At 43.9% G+C, this 27,910-nt stretch overlaps 2 protein-coding genes across 9 annotated transcripts in view; both read left to right on the forward strand.

Moving 5' to 3' along the window:
• RERE (arginine-glutamic acid dipeptide repeats) overlaps nt 1-7,736 on the forward strand; it is a 257,908-nt gene extending 250,172 nt beyond the window's left edge. For all 8 annotated transcript variants that reach the window (XM_087755174.1, XM_087755176.1, XM_087755173.1 and 5 more), the window contains 3 exons: nt 3,036-3,182; nt 3,414-3,594; nt 4,669-7,736. In XM_087755174.1, the coding sequence (XP_087611300.1) occupies nt 3,036-3,182; nt 3,414-3,594; nt 4,669-4,702 (362 nt within the window). In that variant the 3' untranslated portion in view covers nt 4,703-7,736. The remainder of the gene's footprint in view (nt 1-3,035; nt 3,183-3,413; nt 3,595-4,668) is intronic.
• A 1,642-nt stretch (nt 7,737-9,378) lies between these two features.
• The window catches only part of LOC148056022 (uncharacterized), a 61,002-nt gene continuing 42,470 nt past the window's right edge, over nt 9,379-27,910 (forward strand). Inside the window, exons 1-2 of the mRNA XM_087755345.1 lie at nt 9,379-9,817; nt 10,166-10,241. The gene's annotated coding sequence lies outside the window, so the exon portion shown is untranslated. The remainder of the gene's footprint in view (nt 9,818-10,165; nt 10,242-27,910) is intronic.

Raw genomic sequence — 27,910 nt, forward strand, 5'->3', positions numbered from 1 at the left:
GGACCAATAACAGTGATAAGTAAATGATGGTAACGGTACAGTGATCCTCATTGAGACTGCGTGCTGTCACTGTAAAAGGTTTGCTGTTCTGTTGTGTTTCTTAATTTTTTTAAGTACTGGAGTCCTAGAGCACCACCTTACAGTGGTGTCTGGTGTACAGGTGGAGACTCCATCGGGTGAAGGGAATTCACTAGGAGAGATATCATGGAACTGCTAACACTGCTAATGCTAATGGCTGTTATGAGTTATAGCTGGAAAGGAGCTGAAGCTGGTGTTTCCATATAGGAGCTGAGAAAAAAAAAATTAGGAGAGAAAGACTTCCATCTCTTTAGCCATTTGACATGCCAACCATCTGGCTTTAGTTGAGCTGAAATTCTCTGTCACAATTCTCATATGAACCATCTAAATTTATGGGTTGGCATCTTCCTAGCTACAGTATATTCTTATGTGTGGAAATTTTTTTCCCCCAAGTATTTAATAGTCTCAAAAATGAATTGATGCCTTGCTCATTTCTGAAGCAAACTACGTGGTTACTTCTCTAGAAGTCTGGAGTCTGTAACCTGGAGTCTGGAAGATGAGGCACTAAGCAGAATTTTTCTGATTTCCTGGTGGCAGACGGGAGAGCACATAGCGAGCAAGGCACCAGGTGCAGTAGCTGCTAAGTAAGGGGGGGAAAAAAAGTCCAAGTACTTAAAAGTGCAGCTTCTGGTGCAGCTGGCTACAAATGTAGTGTTTGTGCAAGCAGATATAGCATACTTCGCCTTGGAGCAGTACGTATTAAACGTAGCTGGGATGTCTGCTTTTTGGAGTTTGGAAGGAATGGAGTGCTGTTGCAGAAGCCAAGTTGTATGGCAAGGAAATCAGCAGGGTCTTGTGAGGTTGTTAAGGGGCGGGGGTTGCAGGTAGGAGATGATAGTGCTGAATATCGGCATTCTTAAAGCCATCAGCTGCAGACTTCAGTTCAGACTGACTGCACAAATTACAAACTGGTTCAATTTGAGGCAGGTTTGCGTACCCCATTGATAGCAGAAGAAATTTGTCATAGATCGTGTCTATGCAAGGATTCTGTCATCAGGTAAGTCACCACCTCTGTGCAGGTAAGTCTAGATACTCCCCAGTTACTTGTTGTGGACAAAAATATGGCTAGTGCATTCTCATTCTCAGTCTAGCGAGAGACTGGTGCAGACAAAGCCAAGTCAATTCCGTGTCAAGTCTCTCCTACCTGTATTCGAAAAGTAATTTGGCTTTAATCTTGGATGCCAGGTTAAAATGCAGTTAGGGGCTCTTGAGTGTCTCCAAGTAGTTCTTGCTCTGGAGTAGCTCCATAGGTGGGTAAGGCCCTAAAGTGCATAAGCTGTATGTCTCCTTAGGGGGGGATGAATAGAGGGTAAAATGACCGCGCATTTGTGCTCTGGACCAGATAACAGCTGAGGGAGAACTGTGTTAGCCGTGGTGTGTTCCTTTCACTTGCGATTCCTCTGCAATCGGCTAACAACTTAACCTGCTGAGATTTCAGATGAGCTGATGAGTAAATATTTTTCAGGTTTTGCTGGTGTCTTTTTTTCATCATATTGGTAAAGTGACATCAGAGAGGTTGTCTACAGGTGTCCTTCTCCACACAAGGGTGGTGACAATGTCAGCTTTTGCAAACAGAGGGTTTTGCCAGCTTTTAGCCCATCAAGTAGTATTGGTAAAGTCAGAAGGATGCTTAAGTGCTTCTGTACTAAATGTCACTAGTGATCCTTCAATTTTATGTGTGTAAAGGGGAAATAGGAGAGAGTTTTGGGGGAAATTTTTCTGAATATTGGCCATCTTTGTTGTGAAGAGATCAGAGTTCTCTTCAGAAAGAGAGGCCCAGTGTCAGAGACCGATAGCTAAAGAAAAACACAGCGTTTCCCTGTTACAGTGCTGCAATAAAGCATTCCACCGTTCTCTCTGATGGTTTTAGTTTTTCTCAGTGTAGTTACCGGAGCTGAGCATGTTCCTTCCTCAGGTTACTTGTGGGAGCAGATCTGTAATTCAGGTCACTTGCACTGATAGGTGGAAACGGGATCGCTTATTTCCAAGGAATTTCCAGAAAAATCAACTGAAGCAATTGAGTTTGTAGCGATATGTTTGAGGTAACTTGTACAAGCCAAGAACAGGAGATTCTTAGGAGAGCAGAGAGTAGTAAGTTTGGCCCAGAGATCCATGGATTAAGAGGTGGCCTCACATATAGCAGCACTACAGAGCTGAAAATAAAGCTGATCTGGATTTGCCCAACTGCTTATGGTTTTCGCTGGGTTTTTATCATTTTGTGTCTTTTCTGTTTGTTGGGATAATAGTGGCCTGTTCCCCAGGCTGCCCATTGTGCAGGCATACCAACAAGCAGTGGTAGGTAGAGGTGGGAACAAGTGGCTGGGAGGTAAAGACTGAAGAGCAGATTGCTTTTTTCAGAGTCTACTTAGGGTGTTTGACTAGGTGTTTGCGCTCTGAACGCATGGTGAAAAACGTAGTTATGATAAGCAGTTAAAAAAAAAGAAAGATCTGTACAGGGGAGAGATCTTGCAAGGCTAAGTAAAGGTAAGAGCAGACCTGTGCAGCAGGATTTCTTTTTTTTTAAGTCTCCAGTTATTGAACAGATTTCACAGCAACATCTCATTTTGCCTATGTTAGGCTGAGCAGCTCTGATTAGCAAGCACTGCTGCAGTGTTTATGGGAGGAGTGTGGAAGGAACAACGGAAAATGAAAGCTTAGGTGGTTTATTTACTTGATTTTTAAAATTTTTTTTTCCCTACTGCTTGGTGGATTTCTTTTTCTTGTAGAAATTGACAGCCCTGGGTTGTTGCTTTACCAATTAAGACTGTTTGGTAAGCAGATGTCACTTGAAGATAGAAAAGTGGGTTTCAAATTGGATGGAGCTAAGCTTCTGGTAATTACATGCCAGTTAGGCCAAATGCTGATCCAGCTAAAGTCTAACAGGGCTTTTGATCTCCCAACAGTGAGCGATGCTTCCCAAAGCAGCTGATTGCTTGTTTTCTTTCCTTCTTTTGAAGGTTCAGCAGGACCTGTTCACCCGCTGGTGGATCCTTTAGCAGCTGGACCCCACTTGGCACGTTTTCCCTACCCACCTGGGACCATCCCCAACCCATTGCTAGGGCAGCCACCTCATGAGCATGAAATGCTCCGACATCCAGTCTTCGGTGAGAGCATTTTGTGGTCTTTGCAAAGGTTGGCTCTTGATCTGAAATGTCATCTTTTCTTCTGGGTCTTCGCATTTCTTGGGAGGGGAGTTGGTAGAGTTGAGCTGTGACTTAGGTTACAGCCAAAGGTTGGTTGATTGGTTTAAAAAAACAAAATAAAAAGCTTCATGGGACAACTCTCTGCAGACCTCATAGCAAACAAGTGTCTAAAAATGGGCAACTTTCTCGTAGGTACTCCTTACCCACGAGATCTGCCTGGTGCCATTCCACCTCCTATGTCAGCAGCCCACCAACTGCAGGCCATGCATGCCCAGTCAGCAGAGCTGCAAAGACTGGCAATGGAGCAGCAGTGGTTGCATGGGCATCCTCACATGCATGGTGGTCATCTACCAAGTCAGGAAGATTATTACAGGTGAGAGGTGCAATGAAGGCTTTCGGAGACTCGGGGGTGCTGCAGCTGCCTTCCTCTTTCTCCACATTCCATCTTTTTTCTTCTGAATTACTGCCTTTCTTACTGTGTGCTGAGTTACTGTCCTGATGCAGTTATGGAAGATGGTGGAGCTGTACTAAGACCTAATTTGGGCACAGGTGATAGGGCAAATTGGAAGCTAGGTCCAAATTATTGGCACAGAATGTAGACTAGTTGAGTCTTAAATTGCAGAATTAGCTCTGATTGGGGTTTTTAGTGTGATACTATGATTGCCGCTTCCACATCTCTCCCTCTTCCTTGAGAACAGTGGAGGAGGGTGGGTAAAAGCTTTATGAATGAGAAGAGGGGAGGAATCCAATAAATCTTAAGAAATGACGAAGGGTAATAGGAAGTTGAAATGGGTGAATAACACAGATCCTGCATCACCAGCTGAGAAGGCCTAGACGAATCACGCAAGTCCTTTCTGCCCAGAATGCTACATGGTGTTGGCAGTAGAGTGGTTCTCTCCTTGGCCTACCTTATGCGACACCACCGTATTTCCTGTTTGGCCGTGACCACTGGCAATATGTCAGCTAAGAAGAAGAAGCCACCAGCACCTAGCAGGAGTCATTCTGCATGTCTGTGGGTAGCAAAGATATATAGGAAGCAGCAGATTAAACACCTGCCTTGCGCTGCTTTACTTTGATGTTTCAGTCCTCGCTTCTGCTATCCAAAATTGCCTGCTGGCCTCGTGCCATGGGGGCAGCCGGTCTGCCTGAAGCTGACTGTCATATCTGCAAGTGCAGATAAAGCTAAAGCATGAGGAGCTGGCACTAGTGATCTTGCTCACATGTAAGGAGCGCTTCGGTAGCAAAAGGTCATCGCTTCCTCCCACAACAGGCAGGGTTATCACTGCTGTTACAATGGCTTTCATTTTTGTGCTGAAAGCTCACAAGTCCTGTTGCAGCCTCTGTTCCCTTCAGGGCAGCCGGGTGAGGTTAGCAGGAAGGCAGGCTCTCTCTGAAGTGTCGTGACACCTCCTTCGTTTTGTTAAAATGAGTTTTCTTTCTCTTTCAGTCGACTGAAGAAAGAAGGCGACAAACAGTTGTAATAAATTATTTATTTGTAATGCTGGCTATGGAAACCCCAGTCCTTGGGAAGGAGTGGAACATTTTTACATACATAAGAGCTACAAAAGGAAAAGAATATCTTATAAAGATTTCTTTATATATTTAAAACAGAAACAACCACCCAACAAGTAGAGACTTATCAGCATAGTGTTCATTTGTAGAGAAGATTTCTCAAGACTGGTGTGGGTCTCCCTGCATGACAACGTATTCAGAAGCCTATTGAAAATACAGGACTGTGTGGAATATTCAGAGAACTTCCTGCAATCTTGGGTTTTTTTTCTTACTAGTTTGTTTTGAGTAGGTGCTAGAATCAGGTTCACAACACAAGTCACTGTGCGTGAAGAGACACTCAATGCATCTATAGCTATTTTAAAAAAAACAAGGATTGCAAGTAGGTGACATAACAAGCTCTGAATCCAAGTGCTATAATAATAAAAATCTACTTTTATTTTAATACATTGTAGGAAATCTTCATAATTTTAAAGAGAGCTCAGTTCTGCAGCATGGCTTTTTAAGTCTGTAAATAACTTTTTTGGGTAGAGGGGAGAAACAAAACAAAACAAAACTCCAGAAACGTTTATCTTGATTTTCAGTAACATCACAAATTGTGAATTCCTACCTGGTATTGACAGAATACAGAGTTGATTTTTTAATAAAATATATATATATAATTATCCCTTTAATTAAAGGGAATGATGAGTATCAATAATTTCAAATGGGTAAAAGCTTGAAATTTGGTTTGATATCAACAATAAGCATTAAAGGGAGTTGCAGGGATAATGTTGCAAATGACTGTTTCTGTTCTTGGTTTTTTGGTTTGTTTGGGTTTGTTGGGTTTTTTTGTTAGTGTTACATCTCTCTGTTCTGCAGATAATTTCTGTTGAGTTGGGTTTCTCAGCAGTACAGGTGTCCCTTGGAACTAGCTTACCCTTTTGATGCCTACTTCAAGGGTTAATTTTCAGTGTGGCCATAATACACTTCTTTCCTATTACCTTTTGAAACTTAATCTAATTACGTTGGTTTTAGACTTTAGGCAAAGGTTCAAAGAAATCTGTTCTAAAATCTCTTTTTAAAAATGTTCCGTGGCTCAAACTAGTACGGCCAGAATTTTGTATGCATGTGCATATTTTTTGGAGGACATGCCGTTTCTGGCCTCTTATGTTTGATATGTTCTTAAGAAAAGTGGATAGGCAACTCAGTGTTCTTAAAGTTGTTTTGCAAAGACCAGTCTGTATTTCTCTTTGACTGTTTTAGTTTTCTTTTTGTAAGCAAAAACCTTTTAATTGCCACCAGTGTTCTGTATCTCAGGAACTTACTGCTTTGCGATTAACCAGATATATGGACGGTAACATTTACTGACTCCCAACACAACAGGTCCATGCAGAATAACTCCTGTTGGCTAGTTCCCATGTGGATGGTAAAAGGAGAGGAATACACAGAAGGCCAGTGAGCATTGTTTTGGAGACAGCTCTGCTTACTGTCTAGGCAGAATGGGGTTTTTTTCCACTCTTGTGCCATGGGTTTTCTTTGCCAGAGCAGAGGGTGATGCAACCAATGGACATCTGAATCTGCTGGCCATTTTTTTCTGCAGGTGCATAACTTCCCCCCATTCTCTTAACTCATGAGTGCTCTCTCTCTGCTGTTGTAAACTGTTCAGTGTGATGGTTGTGTCATAGGACTGTGCTGAGCCATGGTTGATAAACTTGTAGTTAATCATACATTCTGATGGAAGGCATGGCATTCGCAGTGCTTTACCCACCTCATGGGTCTCAAAACGGCGTCAGTGTTAGTGCCCAAAGATGACTGTCGCACATCTAGTAACATCAATTTACCAATTCACAATATGCATCGAGGTATTCCAGGTCCGCTTAAGGCAAGAGTGTATAGGAGAGAGAGGAGGACTATTTCAGCTGATGTTGATCTTCCTTTTTTTCTGTCCTCCATTCCAGATTTCTCAGTGCTAAAGAACTGCAGTAGCATTTAATCAGTTCCATCTGCTATATTTGAACTCTCTATGAAGGTATTAGGAGGAACAGCTAGTGTTTCTGAGAGTTGGAAACCATGAGGTCAATCTAGAATCGAGGATGGTAAAGTCTTCTTCAGTCAATGCCTTCAGTTGCTGTCTGCAGTGATCAGGTGAAATGGTTTTCTTCTGAGTAACGTTTTTTACTTTTGCTAACAGCGGAGTAGCTAGGAAGATCGGTCTGCTCAGCAGAGAGAGTGCCTCAGTTTACTTTAAAGGTCTAATTAGGCATGTTTCAGTTAAACCTCCCCTCCTTGTTTTTACCATGTGGAATTTGGGAGTTTGGGGGAGTTCAGCCACCTCAGCCTTTTCTTCTGATCCTTCTCTTTTGCTGTTATTTTTAGCTATAGCTCTTCTTAAGGGGAAAAAAAAAAAAAAAGCTAATTGCCTCCCATGGTCCTCTCTGTATTTTTTTCCAGCTGAAGTTTGCAGTCTGTTCAGAAGTTACTCATTGATCTCTTCTTTTTTCTTTTTTTCTTTTTTTTTTTTTTTTTTTTCCAGGAAAGCATTCTGATAAGTTGTGGGAGTTTTTTTTGTTCACATAATTCAGCAAATAAGCACTGAAATTCTTCCATTTTAGACCAGTGATTAACTACAACTTTACATGCAGTGGTTTTTGAAGCCATCTTGGTGTTCGATGCCCTGTTAAAACAACCCAGACCTTTTGATTTTCTTTAAGAAATCTCTCTTATTTTTCCTCTGTTTTGAAAGTTTATTTTTTAATTTTGCTTTAGTGTTTTTGAAACGTCTCTCTTGTTCTATGTCGTCATGGTTGAGCTTGTTTCACTGCACCGTTAAAGCAGAGTGTACATTCTGACTGCTACATTTATATATATCTTGAAGCTTAATGTATATATGAGTAGTTTGCCATGGGATAACACAGTGTAAACAGAGTAGAAACCCAGAAATCGTGACTTCTGTGTTCTCTCCATTTGAGTATTTTGTAATTTTTTTGAAATATTTGTGGACATAAATAAAACCAAGCTACACTACAGCAGCCAGGTTTTGCCTGCAAGCGAAATGTGTCTGTTGATTGTTGTTAGTGGGAAAAGGGTTATTTTCATCTGGGATAACATGGGATGCCGGCACGGCCATCTTGTCTATTTCAAAGCTGTCTTGTCTTTCTTGCTTGTTTTTTCTTTCTTTCTTTGAGGTCGTTTCGTTTTTAATATACAGTACACAAAACACCAACATCATGTCCAGTTCAGAGTATATTTTGCCTCCCTGAGGCACGTTTATGCTCTAGGGCTGTACTGCATAGCTTTGGCATGTTTTTCCATAAATTAAGCAATCAAATTGATAAGAGTGAACGTGTAAGGATGTTTTGGCTGTCATGACTTAAGGGGCTTTCTGTGTACAATGTTAATATGTTGTAGCCACTGATCTGTCTGAGCACAAACAAGTAGTTAAAATGAAGTGTGTGGATAAGGTCTCATTGCATCAGCCAAAGAAGCGCAAAAAGACGAGAACAACTAAACCGGAGAGGATGATTCCTCTAGTTTCAACAGAGTAGGAAAGACTGCATGCCGTCGTCATCTTTTAAATTAGCCTGTGAACCAAAGGTGTTCAGAAGACGTGCAAGGGAAAATGAGGCCTGATGACTCATGAAGTGTGAGCTTGGAATTAGATATAGTACACTATATATACCCCAGTAGCTGAGTTTTTCTTGCATCTTATTTTCTAAGAGCTGTTACGTTGTGCCAGTAGAGTCGTCTCGCACACAACTGATAAAGAGCTGGCAAGAGATGCATTCCAAAGGGGTGATAATTGCAGAGAGAAAGATGCACAATAACTCATTGTCTATTCATTGCCTGCTGAAAAGCTAAAATTTGCTTTCAAATTGCGTAGTTACATGTTTGTGTACATTTCTAATGGCTCCTTGTCTTCCAGCTATCAGGGTTTATAATGCATTTGTGTGAGCTGGCTGTTTGGGTGTTCCATATTTGCAGTTCGTGATAATCAGCATCTCCAAAACTTGGGAGAATGTTGTGGTGCCACAGAGAGAAGTGGCGAGTATCTTTACAGAATAAATGTTTGGTCAAAAGGGAGTCAGGAAGGCTGCATCCTTGATCTGGTTCTGCTTTGGTTTTGATCTATGATTTTTCAGAAACAGTGAGGTATTTTGACGCCAGTTCGAGCTAATTAGTGCTCTGGGTATACTGAGAAAAGAGTGCCCTGTTGTTTGAACGTGCTTGAAGCAGAGGGAGAAGTATTCATGACAAATTGCACGGGAGTTTGGAGCTGCATATTTGAAGAGGCTGCTCTATTTATACCCTGTGGCATTTTATAAGGGGAAGGTCAGTTCTTGTCTACTGGAAATAGCTTCTGAAAGTGCTTTTCTGAGGCTGGCTTGAACATGTGCTATGGTATTTATTTTGACATTTCTTTGGGTTTTTTTTAATTCCTTGTACTTAACGTAGAACTTGAATGGGCTTAGGCTGCCCTCCCTTTCTTGTTACAGGTTCTAAGTTTCCAGACTTTAAACGATGAAGCCTACAGGGACAAGGCTGAAGAGGATTTTTATTACTGCTTAAATGGAACAATACAGTTCCTATTGCAATATTGGTCTTGTGTTAATGATGCCTTGCCATTGCAAGGGTAAAGGCTGGAAAGCCATCGATTGCATAGCTTTGTTACATGCACATTACCAGACTTCATTCTAATGTCATGGCAGCTGTAAAAAGTAACGTAGGCGCTAGGGTTTCGATCCTTCCTAGGCCATGGATAGCTTTTTACAACTTACATTCATTTAGGTCCAAGGAGAAAAGGTGAAGCCTGGTGTTCAGGAAGTTGATTTTCAGGATTGACAGGAAAAAAGGTAGCTCTTCTATTGCTTGTTGTGAACTTTCTGCTCTTTGCATTGGGTTTGATCCCTGAGGATCTTAAAGCGACTTTCTTTGAGGCAGTGGGACAGGGCTGCAGGGGGGCTGGTGTGTGGTGCTGAGGGGCTTGGGCGAACCCTGCTCGTTAGGGTGGGCCCTGCTCGTTAGGGTGGGGCTGCCCAGGGAGCACCTGGCCCGGAAGGTTCCAGAAGCTTCTGAGAGTGAGTTCCCTCAGGCGTGGCAGCGTGCAGGTAAGAGCTTTTCCCCTGCTGTGACAGGGAAAAGGGTGACGGAGAGGTGGTGGGAGGGAGTCTTGGGGCACAGCCTCTTCTCTGAGAGCAGCCATGCCCGTTTGCCTGTGGAGGGAAGCCCAGACCTTGGGGTACAGTGTCACCAGGCACCTCCTGGCAGTGCTCCTGGATCCCAAAGGGAGCCATCTTCCCCTCTGCCCCTCCTGGTAGTGTCCCTTGGTCCCCAAAGGAGCTGGGTCCCTCTGTGCTCCTCCTGGCAAGTACCCTTTGGTTCCCTGAGGCAGCCAAGACCCTTGCAAGGCAGGGGCTTGTTCTGTTTGCTGAGTTCCCTCCATGTTGCTGTGACAGGTGCTCTTCCATATGTCCCAGTCAGCTGCTCCTGCGTCGACAGATGTTTTTCCTCCCTTGCTCTTGTATGTGACAGGTAAGCTTGAGAAAGCCTTGCTGGTGTTCGTATTGTGTCTTTTTCCGGGGTAGTTTCTTACCCTAAGTGTATCAGAAAGACTGGATGTCTGATGTTGGAGGGAAGAGCCTTTTGGGTGCCCTGCATGTACAAGTCATCCTTTGCAAACTATTGTTCTGCTTGTTTCCTTCTTTGACTTTAATGCAAGGTAATTAAGCCTGATTTTTCTCATGGTGTTGACTGTGAAAAAACAAACTGGAGCAAAAGATAAAAACAACATAATGCAAACCACAAATCCCAAGTGGACAATTTAGCCAGGCTGGTTTTTGTTCTTTACAAAATGCTCATCCCTGTGAGAGTGGTAACTTGGCCCCTGCAAAATCAGCTACTTATATATATGTATATAAAGAATGTATTTCCCTGCCCTGTTCCTAATCCCCATCCTCTTTCCCTCTCTCTCCCTAAAGAAAAAACAAGTGAAGGAATCTGACAAAAAACACTTATCTGCATAAACTCTCAGACATTTTGCAAAACTGTATTCTGAGAATGGTCACCCCTGGCACCTGACAGATGTACCAGTGAATATTGATGCAGTGCAGGTTTCTGGCACATCATAAGGATGTCTTACTTGGGTCTCACAAAGGAGAGAGAAACATTGTTCAAATCCACTTGCTGGTTGGATGAGTAGTGGGAAGGGTTAAGCTAATCTTGCATTGCTCTGCAGAAGGAGGAAAAGGCACTATAAAAAGATAGCACTTAGCGAGTGGAGGACACTTGGCAAGTGGAAGTCACATCTAGGCCAGGATTTGATAATTCCATTGGTTGCATATCTCTCAGGTTTTGGAAGTCAGAGTACGTAAATTTTAGGGCACTAAATCAAGCCCAGCTTCAATGTAAGCATGAATAACTTTACTGATTATTAATATTAGTGAAGTAGCTTTCCCTTACATCAAAGCACACTTAGGGTAACACAGAAGTACAGTTGTCAAAGTGAAAGACCCGGAAGAGATTCAAGCAATTGGTCTTGTTACCCATTCTTTTACTCCAGATGACTTTATTGGGTCTTTTCTGTTTCTGAATCTTGTTGCAATTCCATTTCATTATTTGTTATCTTTTTAAATATTTGTCTAACGTCCTTACCTATGGCAATGTCACTAGAAAGAAGCATGCACTGCAAAGTTGTTGCTTAGCTTATGAACACTCCTGTCTCTCGCTGTAGCTGCAAGGCTGAGTTTCCTGCACCAGGGGACATGTGTATAGGAGAGAAATTACAGAATAAATTGATGCACTGGCCTTGGAAAATAGCTGTGTGTGATGTCAATGGAGTTGTATTTCACTTTGCCTGAGGTCTTGGTTTTCCTGGAACAGACTATTAGTCAAATCTGTAAGATGGAAATTTCTCTGGCATTACAGCTTGTTTGAATGAACCCTAATTACAAAGTCTAGGCAATTACAGAGAGTCTAGTATTCTTGGCCTGGTAACATGGTTGAATGTGTGCTTTCAAAATACTCAGCCACAGCTTCATGGGGGGTCTTCCTCCCTCTAAGTTGGGTTGGTTTATTGTCATCCGACTATCACTGTTTTATCCTTCTTCTGGCTTCTCTTTAGTCTGTTACTTCACAGCTTAATGCTTTTTATATAGTAGCAAATAAAATGGATATCAATAGCAGTATTTTAAGAAGCACAAGAGGATGCTCCGTAGCAAAGGAGTAAAGGAACACGCTACCCAGTTTCCCTAAGAAGCTCCAGTGAGCTTCAGCACTTCGTAATACCGAGGGTTTTGTTTGTCACCAAGGGAGTGTCTCTGACAATTTATTGGAAGTAGGGGGAGAGAATTAACAGAGGGAATTACTTAACAGTCAAAGTGTCCATTTTGAAATACATGAACTCTCTGGGTGCTCTGATTTTTTTCTGTGAAAGGGTCCGCTCAGCCCTAAATCTTCTAGTGGACAAAATTACACGACGTCCAGTGTGTCTGCCAGCAAGATCTTTTTATGTTGCAAATGTTCCTCTAGCCACTGTGAGGGGTGGAAACATGAAGGTAAATGAGGATCATATTTTGGCCTTATTAGCACTGTATAGATACACGGCCACTAAAGATAGGCACTGGGAGACAGGGAAATGCTCCTCTTCTAGCTGATGTGTCAGGAAGGATGACGAGCTTGAGGAGCATGTCGGAAGGAAAGCTGGAGAGTGTCAAGTGTTTCAACAGTTTCTGGAGCTATACCTTTGCGAATTTTGAAGGGTTTATCTTCAATACATGTGCAAATCCCTGTAATGCACTGTGCCCTTGCGGCAGCGCATTTTTCACTTGGCTTCTGGTGCCACCATGTTACTCCTCCAGAAGAGAAAAACGAGTATGATGCTGATTTTGCAGAATGAGCAGACGCATGTTTGCAACTGTTGCTACAGCACAAAACTGAAATGGTTTGTAAAATGCTAGGGTTGACACAGAGCCACTGTGAAGCGTCTCACCACTTGTAATAAAACACCATTTAATTAAACATTCCATCATGTGCACGTCCCTGATGTACAGGGACCCTCCAGGTGAAGGCAGGCCATCAGGAGAGCAGCAGGGAAGTTTTCCGCAGCTGCCTCGGCATGCGGGGAAGCTTTGTCTGCATTTGTGTAGGTTGTAACTTGTTCTAAGTTGACCTCAGACTTGGAATCTGAGCAGAGACTTCAGTCCCTAGGGTGACACTGAGCTGTAAGTACTAATTCATTCAGATGACAATACTTAAATAATCCCCTGACTATATCCTGTCTCGGAATCCGTGGCACATTTTTTCCTTACTTTGAAACTATTAATGAGGGTTTTTTTTAGTTTCTTGCCCCCTTTTGAACTGTTTTTTTGGCTCAATGGGAGAATGTGCTGGACCTAGAGGGTTTGTAATCTGTCCTTCATCTATCAAGCTGCAGCATTAAAGCCTGGTCTGTGCTGAGTTTTACTGCAGGTGGTATTGATTAGGGAGGTGGAAATACTTACTTTTCTTCCCCAGCTGACTGATGGCAAGATATTTATTTCTTTACAACAGATAAGACAGTAAAACATAATTTTGTTGGTTATACTTGCATCTGTTGCTTTTACTCTTGCAACTATTGTGTAGTGCTGAAACAGGACAAATTTCTAGCACAGACAAGCCTTTCAATGACAGCAGCAAAAAACACAGGTCAGTTACTGTTCACTGACATTTCTGTGGTGGTTGGGGACATGGATGCCAAGGGCAGTGAAAATCCTTGTCAGATCTGTGCTCACTGCGGGGGGAACCCCATGAAAATAGGTACCTTTGCAAAGCACTTCCACTCTATCAGTACTGAGGCAATGTACTGTGCATTTCATTTGTCAGGTGTCTTGAAGACTTAGTGTAATGAACTGAGTAAAGGCTGGAGGTAGAGCCCATGTGGTGTAAATTTGTGGTGGTACTACACAGCAGCACTGAATGCAGTCCGTTGTCAGTGTGTAAGGGAACTGTTCCTAGTCCAGTGATAGAAACCTCTGTAACTGTTAGGTATACACAAAGGAGGGCATTTTAACAGTTTGTGCTGGAAATGGAAAAATCAGTTTCTAGACATAAGCTCTTTGCTGTTTCTCCTTGATGTGATGATACTGCTCTCCTTTCACCTGTTGACATTGCTTTGCTACAGATTATGTGATTCCAGGTCACAATATGCTTGCAGTGGGACTGTAGAAATATATTTTCCCTTTTGCTTCCGCGTTATTTAAAGCAAAGCTCCTTGACTTTACTAATTTCTTCTGGAGACAGTACCTCGGGCCAGAAACTGTTGGGAGGTGCTGTGACAGAAATGCTTTCATCTAAATGTAAATGTTGCTTCCCTGCCTCAGGCTGCCTTTAAGAGGCTTTTTCTGTGGGAAGCAGCCACAAAGTAATGGTCCCAATCAATTTATTCATGTCAATAAAAGGTGTTTGATATACTTATTTGAAATGTGTTGTTCTGGGGTGATAAGACCACATTTGTGTTTTGAGCAGGTGCCTCAGATGGAATGAGAAATAGGGAGCATAAAAGAGAACGAAAAGAAATTGTGTAAGGTTTGTTGCGGTTGGGGGGAGGGGGTACAACTTGGGCTCTTGAGTGCAAAGAGTGGAAAGATCTAAGGTGCCTTAGTAGTGGGACACAAAGACAACGTGTGGTGGGTAGAAGTGGGATGGAACTCCCCTGGTGCTCGTCCCTGCGTGCTGGGACGGTCTCTTCTGACTTGGGTTGGGGGTTGAGTAAGTTCAATACAGAGTCCCTGACAAAGATAGAGGGAAAGATTTTGAGTCACTTCAGTGAAGTAACATCTGCTTGTAGATGACCATCTTGGGCAAAGTCAGCTTGAAATTCTCTTATCATACCCCCTCCTGTCTGGTTAAAAGGAAAAGCAGGTAAAGAGATGGCACACCAAGGTGCAAAACATAACTCTTTCTTTATATATTTCATATTCCCCATCAAAGTGTGATTTCTGTATGCGTGTCTCCTGCCAGCACCACCTGTGAGTGATTCCTTGTATGCGTGGTATTGCATTTTCTTTTGAGTTGGACTTCAGTTTGAGGTACTGTTCCTGACAGCGAGAGGCTAATGGGCATAGGCAGGTGTTGATGGCAGTTTAACTTACTCTGCCAATGGATCTCCGTTGCTGTAATCCTCCCTGCAACTCCAGGCTTTTATTTCTCTCAAACAGCATTTTGGCATTCATGACAAATGAATTAATGGCCTGTTGCAAGATACATTTGTCCCCCAGCGCCTGGGCTGGTGGCTTTGCTGATCTGTCTGGGTGCTGTTTGGTCGCAGATCCCAGTGCTGGTGTGCTGTGCCTTGGTTTCCCTGTGTATAAAACAGAGGTAAAGGTACTGACTTGCTCTAAATTCTGGTTTTGCTCTTTCAAAAGAGCTTTGAACAGATGGATTTCTACTATTTATATTTGTGCAACATAGATGGAAGAGAACTTAGTGTTAGTAAAGGGTTTTGAGACCCTTGAATCCTAATCGCTGCAGAATTAATAATTGCAGTCACATGATTTCAGAGGTGATGTGAACCTAGGTTGCTGGGGTTATTTACACCTTCTATTCTGCTAATAAGGTCCTGTAGTTATGTGGTGTGGATCTAGCCCCCAGTGCTCCTGACCGATTACAGGTTGGAGCATAAGCATCTATTCTTGGTCCATCATGAGCTGCTGGTTACACCACCATAAAGTAGGAAAGATGCTGTTGAGTTCAACTGGATTTATTTGGAGTAATTGAGAGCAATGCTAACAATATTTTACATAAATGTGTAATCTCTGTAAGATGAAGAGCTTGTTTGCACAGTGTGTGCCACGTTGCAGTCGTGTTTGCTCTGAGGTACTGGGGCACTACAGATGAGGAGCTGAGCCTTTGCTGCAACATCTGGAAAGTGAAGATCTGGGCTTGCACTTCTTACGTTATTACTTGTTGTGTAATTACTTGTATTACTTGTTACGCCTTTGCAGTGGATAAGGTCTCTCTCTTAAGAAGATGGCTGGCTTTTTCTTATTGGCTGAGGAATACTAACTTTCAGGCATCTCAGCTCTGTCCCCTCAGACTGTCTGGGTATGTGGCTGCTGCTTTTTTTATCAACAGTCTAACATGCTGCCGTGCGGTGTTCTGCAAACTGCAGTGCCCTGTGTATTTTTCCATGTGCCAGACTGAGTTCTGAGTCATGTAGAGCAGGCACTCTCAGATGATGGGGGACTGGGCTGTTTCTGGCTGGGCCTCCAGGGCTCTTGTCTGACTGATTTTTATTTACAAGATTGCAAATAAGAGAACATGAACAGTTGGCTGATGTCCCTGGCATGCATTCCTGTGCCCAGCTGGACTGCGGGGACTTGGCAAAGCTGCCTGCCTCCTGGCTACTGGAGTGCTGGCCCTGGGGCAGGGCAACTCCCTCTTCCACCTGGCGGGGGGGGGGGAGAATAGAAAGGACAGTGGCATGAGAGGAGACAGCATCTGAAGGAAGACCAAGGGATGTGAGGGGAGTGGTCTTGCACTAAACAGTTGTCCTGACTTCAGCCCTCAATGTGATTTGATAGTTTCCTGCAGCAGTTGATTTCTGTCTGTGATTCACCCAGGTCTTTCCCTGTCCAGACAAGTGTAAGACAGCTCCCATCCTCTTTCCAGGAGCTACCTCCTCTGGCCGGTGGGCTCCCCGGTGACTCAGGCCAGGCTGCAGGTTGTCACCAGGGCCCGGGCTGTCCCTCTGCCAAGGAAGGCCCTGGATGCCATTGCAGCATTTGCCACCGGATGGCAGCAGATGCTTGGAAAAAAGAAATTCAACCCTCAGCCTTGAGCATCTGTTTCCAGGAAAACTTGAGGAACTCACAGTAATTACTGTACCGAAGTCATAGTCAAAAAGCAAGACTTCCACAAACAGTGCAGCGTGGGCTTCTTCATAGCAGGGGAGAAGGGGCCCGTGAGATCGAGGGCCACCTGCTCCCACACAACACTGCACGTCTGTGGCTTTCCTTGGGTTTCATTTGTTTTGCAAAACCAAGTTTCTGTTGCCAAAATTTCCCAGCTGCTTCCTCTTTTTACCCTCATGGCTGTGCACCATGCACCTTTTGGTTTTATCTGGCACTGCAGAATGGTCGCAATTCTCTTTTGCTTCACTTGTTCCACATTAGGGGCTGGGAGACACAGACCTTTTAAGTGAGTTGCTCTGTGTGTGTGTGCACATTTATATCCTGGGGGAATGCAGTCTAGGAATTCTTGTCGGGACTCTTGACCAGCTGCGTGGCCCTGTGCGAGTTGCACCACCTCCTGGTGCCCTGGTTTCCCTCCTTGCAAGTAATGCTTTTGATGCCCTTGTATGGAAGCAGGGATATAAACACAAGGCAGCTTTCCTGAGAATATTTGTTTCTTTTAGATGGCCTTGACTCTGGGCTCACTCTTGAACTTGAAAAATACACAAGCCATGCAATAATATTTAATATAACAACCCCAACTAACAACAGCCCTCGTCTTCCACACTATTCAGCAGCTGAGTGGTGGCACAAGGGGTTTTCTTCTAGACTTTTTGGCTTTCTTGGCTTGACTGTCGCAGCGTTTTGAGAGCTAGCATTTGCCTGGAGGGCATGCCAGAGTGCCTGTCAGTTACTGCTGAAAATAGATGTCATTTATCAAGCAGATGTACTGCAGTGATCAATGGCTACTGTCAAACTGTATTGGTCTAGTAAGGACTGGTCTCTGTTGTATTGGGAGAGGATGCTCTATGTAAAATGCTTCTGACCTTATTGATTAGTCCTCTCTTTTTCTGCACATGGCACCTGTGTATCGAGAGGGGACCTATCTCAAGATGTCTTACGGGGAGTTTGGCTTTCTGAAAGTTTCCCGTGTAGTAATCCTGTCTCAGAGTGGGTGCCCAGCTCCTGGTGTCAGAGCACGAAGGGGCTTGTGGAGTATGTCCAAAACTGGTGTGCATGGACCATGCTTGGGCACAGCTTCAACCTGTAAGCACCTGCAAATGTGGAGCCAGGGCCCCTTATTACCCAGCCTGCATTTGTGGCAGCCCAAACCCTGCCTTTACATTATGCACTGCCCAGTCCCTGACAGTCTGCAGGACTAAGAAGTGGTAAAGGAGGTCAGAGCTCCAAGTTTGTTTGATCTGTTTGGTAGATAGGACATTTGTTTGCTGATCTGGCTGCTCCAGTCAATGGCACTAGTGTTTTCTGCTGAGGTCAATGTCTAACTCCATTGAAGGTCTCTGAGGATCTGGGTCGCAAATGAAGTAAGTGAAAGCATAAGCCATTGGGCCACAATGCATGCAGGCAGAAAGGTAGGCAGTGAGATAACGTGGCAGGCAGGAGTGTTACATGGGATGCAGAAGGGTGCCTTGGGGCAGGCAGGAGGAGGCAAATACGTGGCAAATACTTTGTCTCTGAAAAATCAATTTTAAAAGAGAATGATAGTAGGGGTCCACTTTGACAGTTCCTGCCATCTCCCCCCATTACTTCCCTGCCTCCAAGCCCTCCAAACCTTACAGTGTTGCAGAGCTCCCATAAAAGTGGTTCCCCCTCAAGGGTAAAAGTTGGGATAAGATTGTTTAATAGGATAAAGCGTTTCAGTTCGGAGACAGATGTAGAGTCTTTCTGCAGCTCTGGACCTGCTCTAATGTGAGCCATACTGCTTCCAAGCATGTCATGGTCAAGAGTACTCAAGGATGTGACTTGTCACAAACGCCATGCGACTTTATTCTCAGACGTTTCATTCCAAATCACAGACTGGGGTCTTCACTGCCTCCTCTGTGTGCGCAGCAGTGAGGTCAGGTTTTGACAGCTCAGCCTGTCAGTAGTAGCTGAATTTCCTGGCTGTGGATGATACCTGGGTGTCTGTACATGAAATATGCAATAATACTTTGTGTAACTCTTTTTTTATGTAAAGGTTATTAAGAGGTTGTGGCTTGCTGACAATATCTAAGAATTATTTAAAGTAAATTAATTAAGCTAGTAATTAGCTATGTTATGCAATATCTCTAATTACTGGTGTTAGGCAAGCTCTTTGGGGGTAGGAGTGGTGCCTTGCCTGTATTAAGAATACCAGCAGCACTTCGTCAATGCTACAGAAAACAAATTGTGAGGGAACCGGAGCTTACAGCAACTCAGTGTGTTGCTTGAAGTCCCTGAGGGAGGCAAAGGCAGCTGACAGCAGGTGCCTGGCTCCTGCCTCCTTCAGTGGTCTGCATTTACATGTAAAGGTGCGGCTTGTGTGTGTGTATATATGTATATGCTGAATTTGTGTGTGTGTGTGTATAGCACTGCTTGTGCATGCAAATCTGCCAGCAAAATGTCCATAGGGGCTGGTCTGGGTGCTGATTCCAAGTATTGAAATGCCTTTTCTCTTTGTCCCGGTTTCTTTTTGTCCTGCCTCTTAGCTTATTAGGACAGAGGTCTGTGCTTACCAGGTTGTCTGATCTTGGGTTTTCCAAGGAAAGCAGGCTCTGTCTCTCAGGTGTGGGAGTGCTGTTGCAACCTTCTTGGCACCTTTTCTGAAGACCAGGGCACTGACCCTTTGCAAATAATGTCATAATGGGGTGAGGAAAATCTTTAAGTTGGATCCCTTTTTAATTTCTTCTAACCCATCTGTCTAGAGGTTGTTCACTGTGGTGTGTCTCCAGCCCTAGCTCTTTGTATGGAAGTGTTTCATGACCTTTCCCTATGCACCTATTTTGCTGGGGAGCTCCAGGATTTGAGAGGACTTGGCTACTGCAACATGCTCTCCCAAGTGCTGTTTACGGATGTCAGGCCTTGTGAAGGCCAAGGAAAGCTCCAGCTTGGTTTTTCATTACAGCCATTGCTGGAGCTGTTGCTGGAGCTCCTGTGGGATGAAGGGCATGGGGAAATCACATCACAAACTTTGCTTTTAAAGGGAGAAACACAACGTGTTCTGCCTCAGTGAAATACTCATCAGCACCCCTGAAAGGCAGGGAAAAACATGTTACAAGTTCAAGGACAAGGCTAAAAGTTCTCCAACTGGGCTGCAGTCAAAGAAGCCAAGCCTAATAGAGCCTCTAGGCTTGTTTGAAATCCTAGGTTCCTATTTTATAGCTGCAAAGGCCAGTTTTACAACCTGGTCAGCAACAAGTATGTGCTCTTGCATAGTGCATGAGTGTAGGGGAGTTTGAGTGTCGTAGATACTTACAGATGTAAAGTAATCTGGCTATCAAGTGCCAGAAGTGTCTCTTAAGTCTTGGTTGCTCAGTCAGAAGTGGTTAGCTTTGTTCTTTCCATGAGGTTTTGTTCCAAGACAGCAATGAGGAATGTGCCTTCTCACTCCTGTGAGAGCAGACAGGAACAAATGGCCCAGGGACAGGAGTTTGCAGTAGGGTCCAGAATCAGTCAGCAACTCTGGCTGCTTCTGTATTTCTTTGATTCAAAAATCAAGGAGGTAGTCTCTGCCCCATTTTTAAGTCTGCTTATACTAAAAATGGCCCCTCTGGATCAGTTTGGGGTATTTTGTAGCCGTTCGGAAGGGGCGGAAGTCTATACCTCTTCTGCTCGAACCTGTAAGTGGTTTGTGGCCAGGGGTCACTGACAGCCCTGCAGGTACCTCTGGCAATATTCACCAGCGGGGGGGAGGGAGAGGAGAAGATGGAGAAACGGATGTGGAGAAGCTGAGATGATGCCACTCATCCTTTGTTTTTGTCACTGGCCCAGACAATTCCTAGCATGCATGTGTTTTGCACCTGCTTTTTTTCCTAGACTGCTCAAACTTGTGACCTATTTTGACTGAATTGCTTGAGCACAGAACAGGACTTCAGCACAGGGTATAACGATGTGCGTGCTGGGACATGGGAAGAAATACAGTGTGCCTGCTTTTCAAGCCTTTAGTTGCAGCAGGGCGGAACCATCCGTGTACAAGGTCTTTCTGCAAAGATGTCCTCAGACCTGGGGCAAGGAGCAGGAAGTCTAGTGTCAAGAGCTGGTGTGTATGTTGGTGTAGTCTCTCATGACTCTGAATCCCGGCCAGGTGGAAGTCAACCAAGGGTAGCCAAAAGCAAACCACCCCATTGCTCCACAAATGAACTTGGAATGAACCAGCATGTTGCTAAGAGCAAGCCTTCTTTGGCTTTCATGTTGTCCTCACAGCCAGGTGTTAACCCTCTCCCCACCAACCTTGCCAAGTATGTGGGACGGTTTAAGCTATGCCCTTTGATATTTAGCATCTCCTGTGCTAGGGGCCTATCTTTGTAAAGTGAGAAAAAGCAAGACCCTTGGCCTTCTGCCCAGCATGTGCATGGCATCCAGCTGGTGACTATTCAGCTTTTAATGCAATCTTTGGTGAGGAGATAAATTACAGCACCCCATTCTGCCATGCACCAAGGAGCACATCTCCCTTGTCCCCCATGCAGGAATGCTAGAGCTTGTGGATTTCTCCTCTTAACTTGCCATTACTGTTTTGGTGGCAAACGGTGATTTGACTGGAGCCGGGCTCAAAAATCACTCATTTGTTTCTTGTGAAGACCTGCTCTGTGGGCTCTACTCCAGAGTCCACCCTGCAGCCCACCTGCTCAGCTCCTCATCTCCTGCAGCATTGCTGGTGGGGAACAACTCATTCATGTATGTCGCTCCGAGTGCTTGTGGAGGAATGAAAAGATTTATGACCACCTCCCCTGCTCCCCATCCACCTCTACTGTTTTCCTTCCCCCCCACTTCTGCCTTCCCAGAGCTGGAAGGTCAGAAGTTTAAATCCTGCTTTGAGCAACTCCTGACTTGCTACCAGCTCCTACACATAGCTTCTGCTGGTTGTATTTTAACTATTTCCCGGGAAATGAGCCTACTTGAATGACTTCTTCATGAATCCGTATATAAAAACATCCTTAGAAAGGCCTCCTTTGAGTTCCCTTTTCTGTATTGATACATAGGGTTGGCCAAACTATTCTTATCTTCTCCTGCAATGGAAGAGAAATGGCTGCTGTTAATTCTGTTTAATGGCTGAATTTACTAGGTGAAATACTGCTCTGCATTCACTTGTCTAAGATCTGTTGTACTGTAAACACCTTTTTCAGTATGAAAGTCCCTTCTGCCATTTCTGATGTCCCTGGTCCAATACCAATATTGATTTCTTGTATACAGGGAGCAAGATTTGCTGCTTATTTTCTGGAGACATTTCCTTGGACTGCAGTACCATCTTTCTAGCTTCCAGAAATGCCCTTTCATTTAGCTTTTACTGCAAGGCCTCCCAACCACTGTCTAGCTCCTGGCAAGTCCTTCCCATTCCACATGGACAGCTTCACCTCATTTTCTCCACTTTTGTCCTGAAGATGCAAAAAAGAGTACCAACCATGGATTCACTGTGAAAAGGAAATTCAAAGTCTGTGTTTTTGGCTGGGAAAACTTCTTGACAGTATCAAAGGCAGAGAGATGACTTTGAGATCAGCAAGGTTCAACCCTGAGCCAGTAACCGGCTTTTTGAAACAGACCAGAGAGAGGGGAAGAGAAATAGTTCCCCTTATGTGTTCTCCTTTGTATTGCTTTTGCCACATCAATATATAGGCTTGGCCAATCTTTTGTTATCTTCTGCTTTCAGTGAAATGCAATATTAATTCTGCTTGCTGATACCTGGACTGGGGGTAAAGTATATCTATTCAAGTGCTATGGTGTTTGGACAATCTATATGGACACTGAATACTCCCTGTGAATTGCAAAGCACATCTATGTCCTGTCTGGATCCGCATGCATACAAACTCTGGAGAGACACCCAGTCTAATTAGCAGTGATTGGGGAAGAAGCTCACTTGTTAGGATCAGGATGCAATAAATAAAATATTAGCAAGAAGGAGGTAGGTGAGCCAGGAGACATAAACAGGGCTGTGCAAAAGCTTTTTTAAAAAGAAACGCTGTGGGGAGCCCACAGTAAAAGGGGAGAGACTGTCAAAAATGCACACAATATTCTGTTTGCTGCCTGCCCCTGTGGAATGCCTGGTATTATGCATCTTGGACTTCTGGGAAATCAATCCCGTGCACATGACCGTCCTCTTTTTCTCAATAGCAAGGGAGGATTTCAGCACATGCTAGGGAAAAGATGTGAGAAGCTCCTCTCAACTGGCTTGTGTTTCAGCATTTGTTCCATTCATTAAATTAGCCCTTTAAACATACTAGTATAGGTTGTTAATGGTTCAATGCACAGCATGTTTTTTTATGAGAAGGTTTATCTGCTACTGCTTGCTCAGTCTTTTTCAGTGCTTCAGTTTCCTCTTCTGTAGACTTATAAGTGGTACGAAGCTTACGTTAAGGATTGTTAAATGCTCTGAGATCTTAAGTGAAAAAGATTCTGAAGGGGCCCAACGTAATGTTGCGAAGCCATGATGAAAAAAGGTTGTCCGTCTATCTTAAATGAAAGATGTGTTGGTTTTTAGTCTGGTTACTAGCAGCTTGGGCAAGAATGAATAAATGTTGAGTGGGTTTAGCCTAAAAATAAAGCTCAATACTTAAAATGGGGCCTTTGACCCAGCCTTTCTTTTCTCCCTACGTGTAAAACATTAAGGGGTGTTTTTGCCTCCGAGTGATGTGCCTGTTCTGACAGCATCATTAGCACGAAGGCAGCAGGTACCCCTAGTTCCTTTCTTACAGCTGCTTGTTCTATGCTAAGGGGGTTTGTTCTGGATGGTGAACAGGCTGGCCCGCTGTTTCAAGATGGTCAGAAAAAGCAATGGCAAGACGTTTGTATAAAGGGTGAGAAAGGGGAAAGTTTTGTCTTGATTTTCAGTCTGTGGGTTCCAAAAGTGTACAGTTCAGTGAAAGTAAAAATGCTCAGTGAAAAGTGGAGACATTGAGGTATCTCACAATGTACAGGCATTTGGAGGTGACAGGATCTCTTGTACTGGCCGATTTCATGGAGCACCTAGGAGGAGAACCGCTAGGTGGGGTAAAACAAGGTCAAAGAAGTCCTTCTAGGGCAAAAGAGCAGTTAAAAAATCATTTTGGTTCTTAACAGGAAGGCAGTGAAGCGACTAAAAAGCGGGTGTGATATGTTGAGATAATCTAATCTAATCTAAGAAAGTACCCTGGAGGTAGAAGAAGCCATGTTTAAAACCATTAGCAGCCACTGGAAAGCCTTATCAGGAAGAGCAGGAAGTTGGGATAATCAGTCCTAGAAGGAACACAGTTCATTGCTGCAGCAGGTAGAGCTATGAAATATCTCGCATCTTAGTAATGTGACTTGGATTGTCCAGAACCCAGCAGTTGGATGACTTAAAAAACAAACAAACAAACCAACCCAAAAAACCCCAAGCAAACAAAAAGCCCTCCAACCTTGACTGGGTACTGTCATTAAGGGTCACATGCCACTTTTCACAAGAGATCTCTGAATCCAAATGCTGGAAAGTAAAGATACGTTCTGCCAAACAGCTTTGCTAGTTAACTGGATAGTGCATCTTTCATGTATCATGTTAAACTGGCACATGATGTTGAGATTTTCTGTTAAGAACTGCTGTACCTACTGTTGTAGCTGTGAAAGAATCATTTTCCTGTAGGATGCTTTGAGATGTGTGAGGATAGGCTCTTTTTAATTGGTATGTTCAGGCCTGTGAGACAGAAAACTTCATGAAGATTTCCCAGCCTCCTAGCAACCAGCGAAGTCTGGTCAGTGGCTGTTGCAAAGAAGGAGCAGCTCATTTTTCTCCTTCTATCGTTATTGTTCACTTCGGGGATAAAAATGGTAGAAAATAGCTAGGATGCTGGGCGAAATCCAACAACTGGTGACTCCCTAACTTGGAATCCAAAGTAGAGCACATCAAAACAGGCTTGTGTGATCTGCAACTTGAACTTACTTAGGACTCCTGAAGATTTGTGACTTAAAATTACAAAGCAAAGATTCGGATTAACCTTGCCTTTCTTCTAACACTGCACAGTCTGGCGCAAGGATTCCTCTCTGGGTGCTAAGAGTGCCTGGGTTGGTTAGACCTCCTTGATGTGTGATAAAGTAAGAGATACCAGTGTTCTGTATTACACTGGAAATGTTTTAACCAATTGTGTTCCTTAGGCAGGTAAGCACTACTCTTGTTCATTTTCACAAGTCTCAGCCTTGTATGCGTGTATATATAAATATGTATGTATGCATAGACAAATACTTAAATATTTTTATGTATCTATGTTCACAAATATAAATATGTAGAAGAGAGAGCAAAAACCTGCTGAGTGAAAGAGTAGGAGTGAGACAAGGGAGGGAGGATCTGGTTGTACAGTGCAGAAGTGAGAGAAGCTTTTCCAGGCCTGCTAGAGGAAACAGATAAGACAAGCCATCAACTTTAGAGCACTAAAAGGCAGTGAGCATGGGCACATCTAAGCTTTCAGCCAGTGCTCTGATCATGGCATGACGGAAATGGGACAGAAGTTCAGTATTACCACTGGCTGAGCACAGGATAATGAGGGCACAGACAACCACAGCTGGGCTCATTAGCCATTCTGCTGCCCAATTAGGCTAGGAGCTAATTGCTCATTAACGAGACCATACCTGCTGAGGCAGCTGGGCTTCCCTAGAATTCACGGCTGGAGCCACAGCAGAGACTGGGGAGAACAGAAGCAAGATTTGAAACCAAGGAAATGGAAAAACTCGTCTGCCACTGAGGAAGGTTTTTGCTGCCTCTGCCGCCACTCCCTGGGGACAGTAGTTCGATTCCTGGCACTGCTGCTGCCTGAAAGGCATGTCAATTAGCCCTGAGCTCCCACTGAAGGCTTCCTCTCCCTGGCATCCTGCGGCCCTGACGCTAATGACGTGGAAAAGGAGTGGCTGGGGCGAAGATGCTGGGGAGTTTAAGGTGGAGGGTTGTTCTGACCTATATTTCTCTCCTGAACATCCTCTGGAGAAAAGCCAAGTTTCTGACTAAGAGGAGGAAGTGTGATGATTTGAAACACAACAATCACAGACAAGGGTCAGCAATAGGATGTTGGAGAAAGCGAATTGTAATACTCTAGTCAAGTCCATCTCCGCAGGATATAGGCCATAGCAGCAGCCCCAGCAACATCATCTGGAAAATGAAAGCTGGAAGCAATAATGTGCTTAACACCACACACATCAGCTGTCTTTTGACACAGACTTGTTTTATTTAGCAGTGAAAGCACAGGGACTACACTGAGAATGAACTTTTACATATGTCCAGAGGTTATCTACAACACAGATAAGTATGACAGTCCATTGCCCACACACTAGGCAGAGGCATGTGAGATGAGGATTTCCTGCCTAACACTGAAGAAAGAACTTTTGTTAACACTGAGGAGTTTTCTGTATATGCCCTGACCTCCCGTGATGGACGTCTGCGTTGGGTTTAGTTATGAGTTTGTTACTTCCTTTCCCTTTTTTCCTTTCTCCCACTGTTCTTTATAGTGTTGTCTTGATGATTTAGGCTTTTTTTTTTTTTTTCCACTAGAGCAATATAGGAGAATGTTTCAGCGTGGTCCAAAGTTTAGGTGGTGGGTTTTTTGCATGTGATGTTGGCACAAAAATGGGCTGGTTTTTACCTGGCTGTGAGCAGTATGTAAATAGCAGACATGAGAGAGAGCTATTGCCTGCATTACTAGGCCAGTTCTGTACTCTTTTCTGGCCTGGTTGCTATTGGAATGAGTGTACTGGGCTCTAGTAGAATATTGGATTAAGACCCTGCCTTGGTTTCAGTGGATATGGGTGAAATAAAGTGAATACAAATAGTTTTATATTGTGAATGTGTATGGGAGGCTAGCTGGTAAAGGAGCATACAGGGTGATGGCATTTAGCAGTTCCCAAACTCAGTGATTCTATTTTAAATCCCAAAGATCACTATCTTATTTTTCTTTTTACTAAGGATAGAAAATATTATCATCCCCTATGAATAAGTGAAGAATTTGAGGCACGGAGTCACGGAAGGATCTTGTATGCAATGCATGATAGAGCTTGGAGCCCCAGTCATTGTGAATGCACATCATAGAGTAAAGAACCAGGCCTTTACTATGAGACATAACTGAATAGCTTCCTTTTCTCAGTGGCTGGATTAAAACCAAATGGTTTTATTTAATCAAAATAAGCTGAATATTGTCCAAGTCTTATTTATACAGTGTGTCTCCAAAAAACTCCATTCCAAGTAATTCACTAGCCAGCTCCCTAGTGCCATTGGTGAGAAACAGATACTGGTAGAGAGAGATGAGGAGGGAATGAGGTAAGAGAGATTTGGGGAAGGTGTTTCAGAGCTGCAGGGTGAAATGCTCCTAAATGCATGATAGTACAGTGTGCAACCCTGAATGTGGATGAATGAGCAGAGAGGAGACAGGGAGTGATTTTTCAGGTGGCTAAATTTCACTTTTGGAAGATTTTGCTTAAAAATCATCAAAAGTCAGTGCTATTCAGTCCCTCAGGTGCTATGTTTCTCTGAGAAATGGGATTTGAATCCCACAAATGCTTTGCTTCTATTGAATTATTACTTCAGGTCTATTAGGTGAGTGTATTGAAAGCCTGTGGAGTGGTTTTGAAGACCAGGAGTGCAGTAATCGGGCTGGCTCCTACCGTAGCTGAGGAGCCAATAGTGCTGTTGAGGTATCAGAAGGGGATGGATGCCCAGCCTTTTTTTGTAGCGTTACATATTTTTTTTGTCCACGCAGCATAACTTTGTATTTTCTGTTTGCCCGAGGCTATACTTGGTGGGGGCTGGAGGCCATCTGAGAGCAGCAATGGGATTAATGCACAAACATCCTATTTTAGTTTGCAGACTCTTTGTCTCAAAGGGAAGTAGAGAACTACTGGCTTGGGCTTGACAGTCCTGTGTCTTTTGGACCAGGCCCATACACTTTTTCTGTGAAGAGGTGGCTGCAGGAGAAGGAATGGGGAGAGGAGGAATGCGTTTCTCATTATGTGCTGCAGCCTCTCTGCTCTGGCAGCCTGAGAAGAGAAACTTTCTCTCCCTCCCCAGGCCCTCTACCCCCTGCAGCTTGCTGATCATTTTTGGCTGAGGTGGAAAGCACAACCCTAGCATTTTTCCCATAGGGGAGTGACCTAAGGAGGAGGGGAGTGAAGCCTGGGCTGTTCTCTTTGTGCTCTTTCAATTAATAGCCACACTTCTGCATGCCTATAGCTCCTTTCCTCTGAGTACACCAAAGAGCTTGAAGAGCTATGAGCTCCTCCCTGCACCCTCACCTCTGCTTAGCAGAAGGGGTGAAACGGAGGCAGAGACTTACTGGAAGTCACACAGGGAGGCTGTGACTTTCCATCCACTTT

The sequence above is a fragment of the Nipponia nippon genome, unplaced genomic scaffold (assembly GCF_047370975.1).
Source record: "Nipponia nippon isolate SJK-2023a ecotype South Korea unplaced genomic scaffold, ASM4737097v1 scaffold_19, whole genome shotgun sequence".
Classification (NCBI taxonomy): Eukaryota; Metazoa; Chordata; class Aves; order Pelecaniformes; family Threskiornithidae; genus Nipponia; species Nipponia nippon.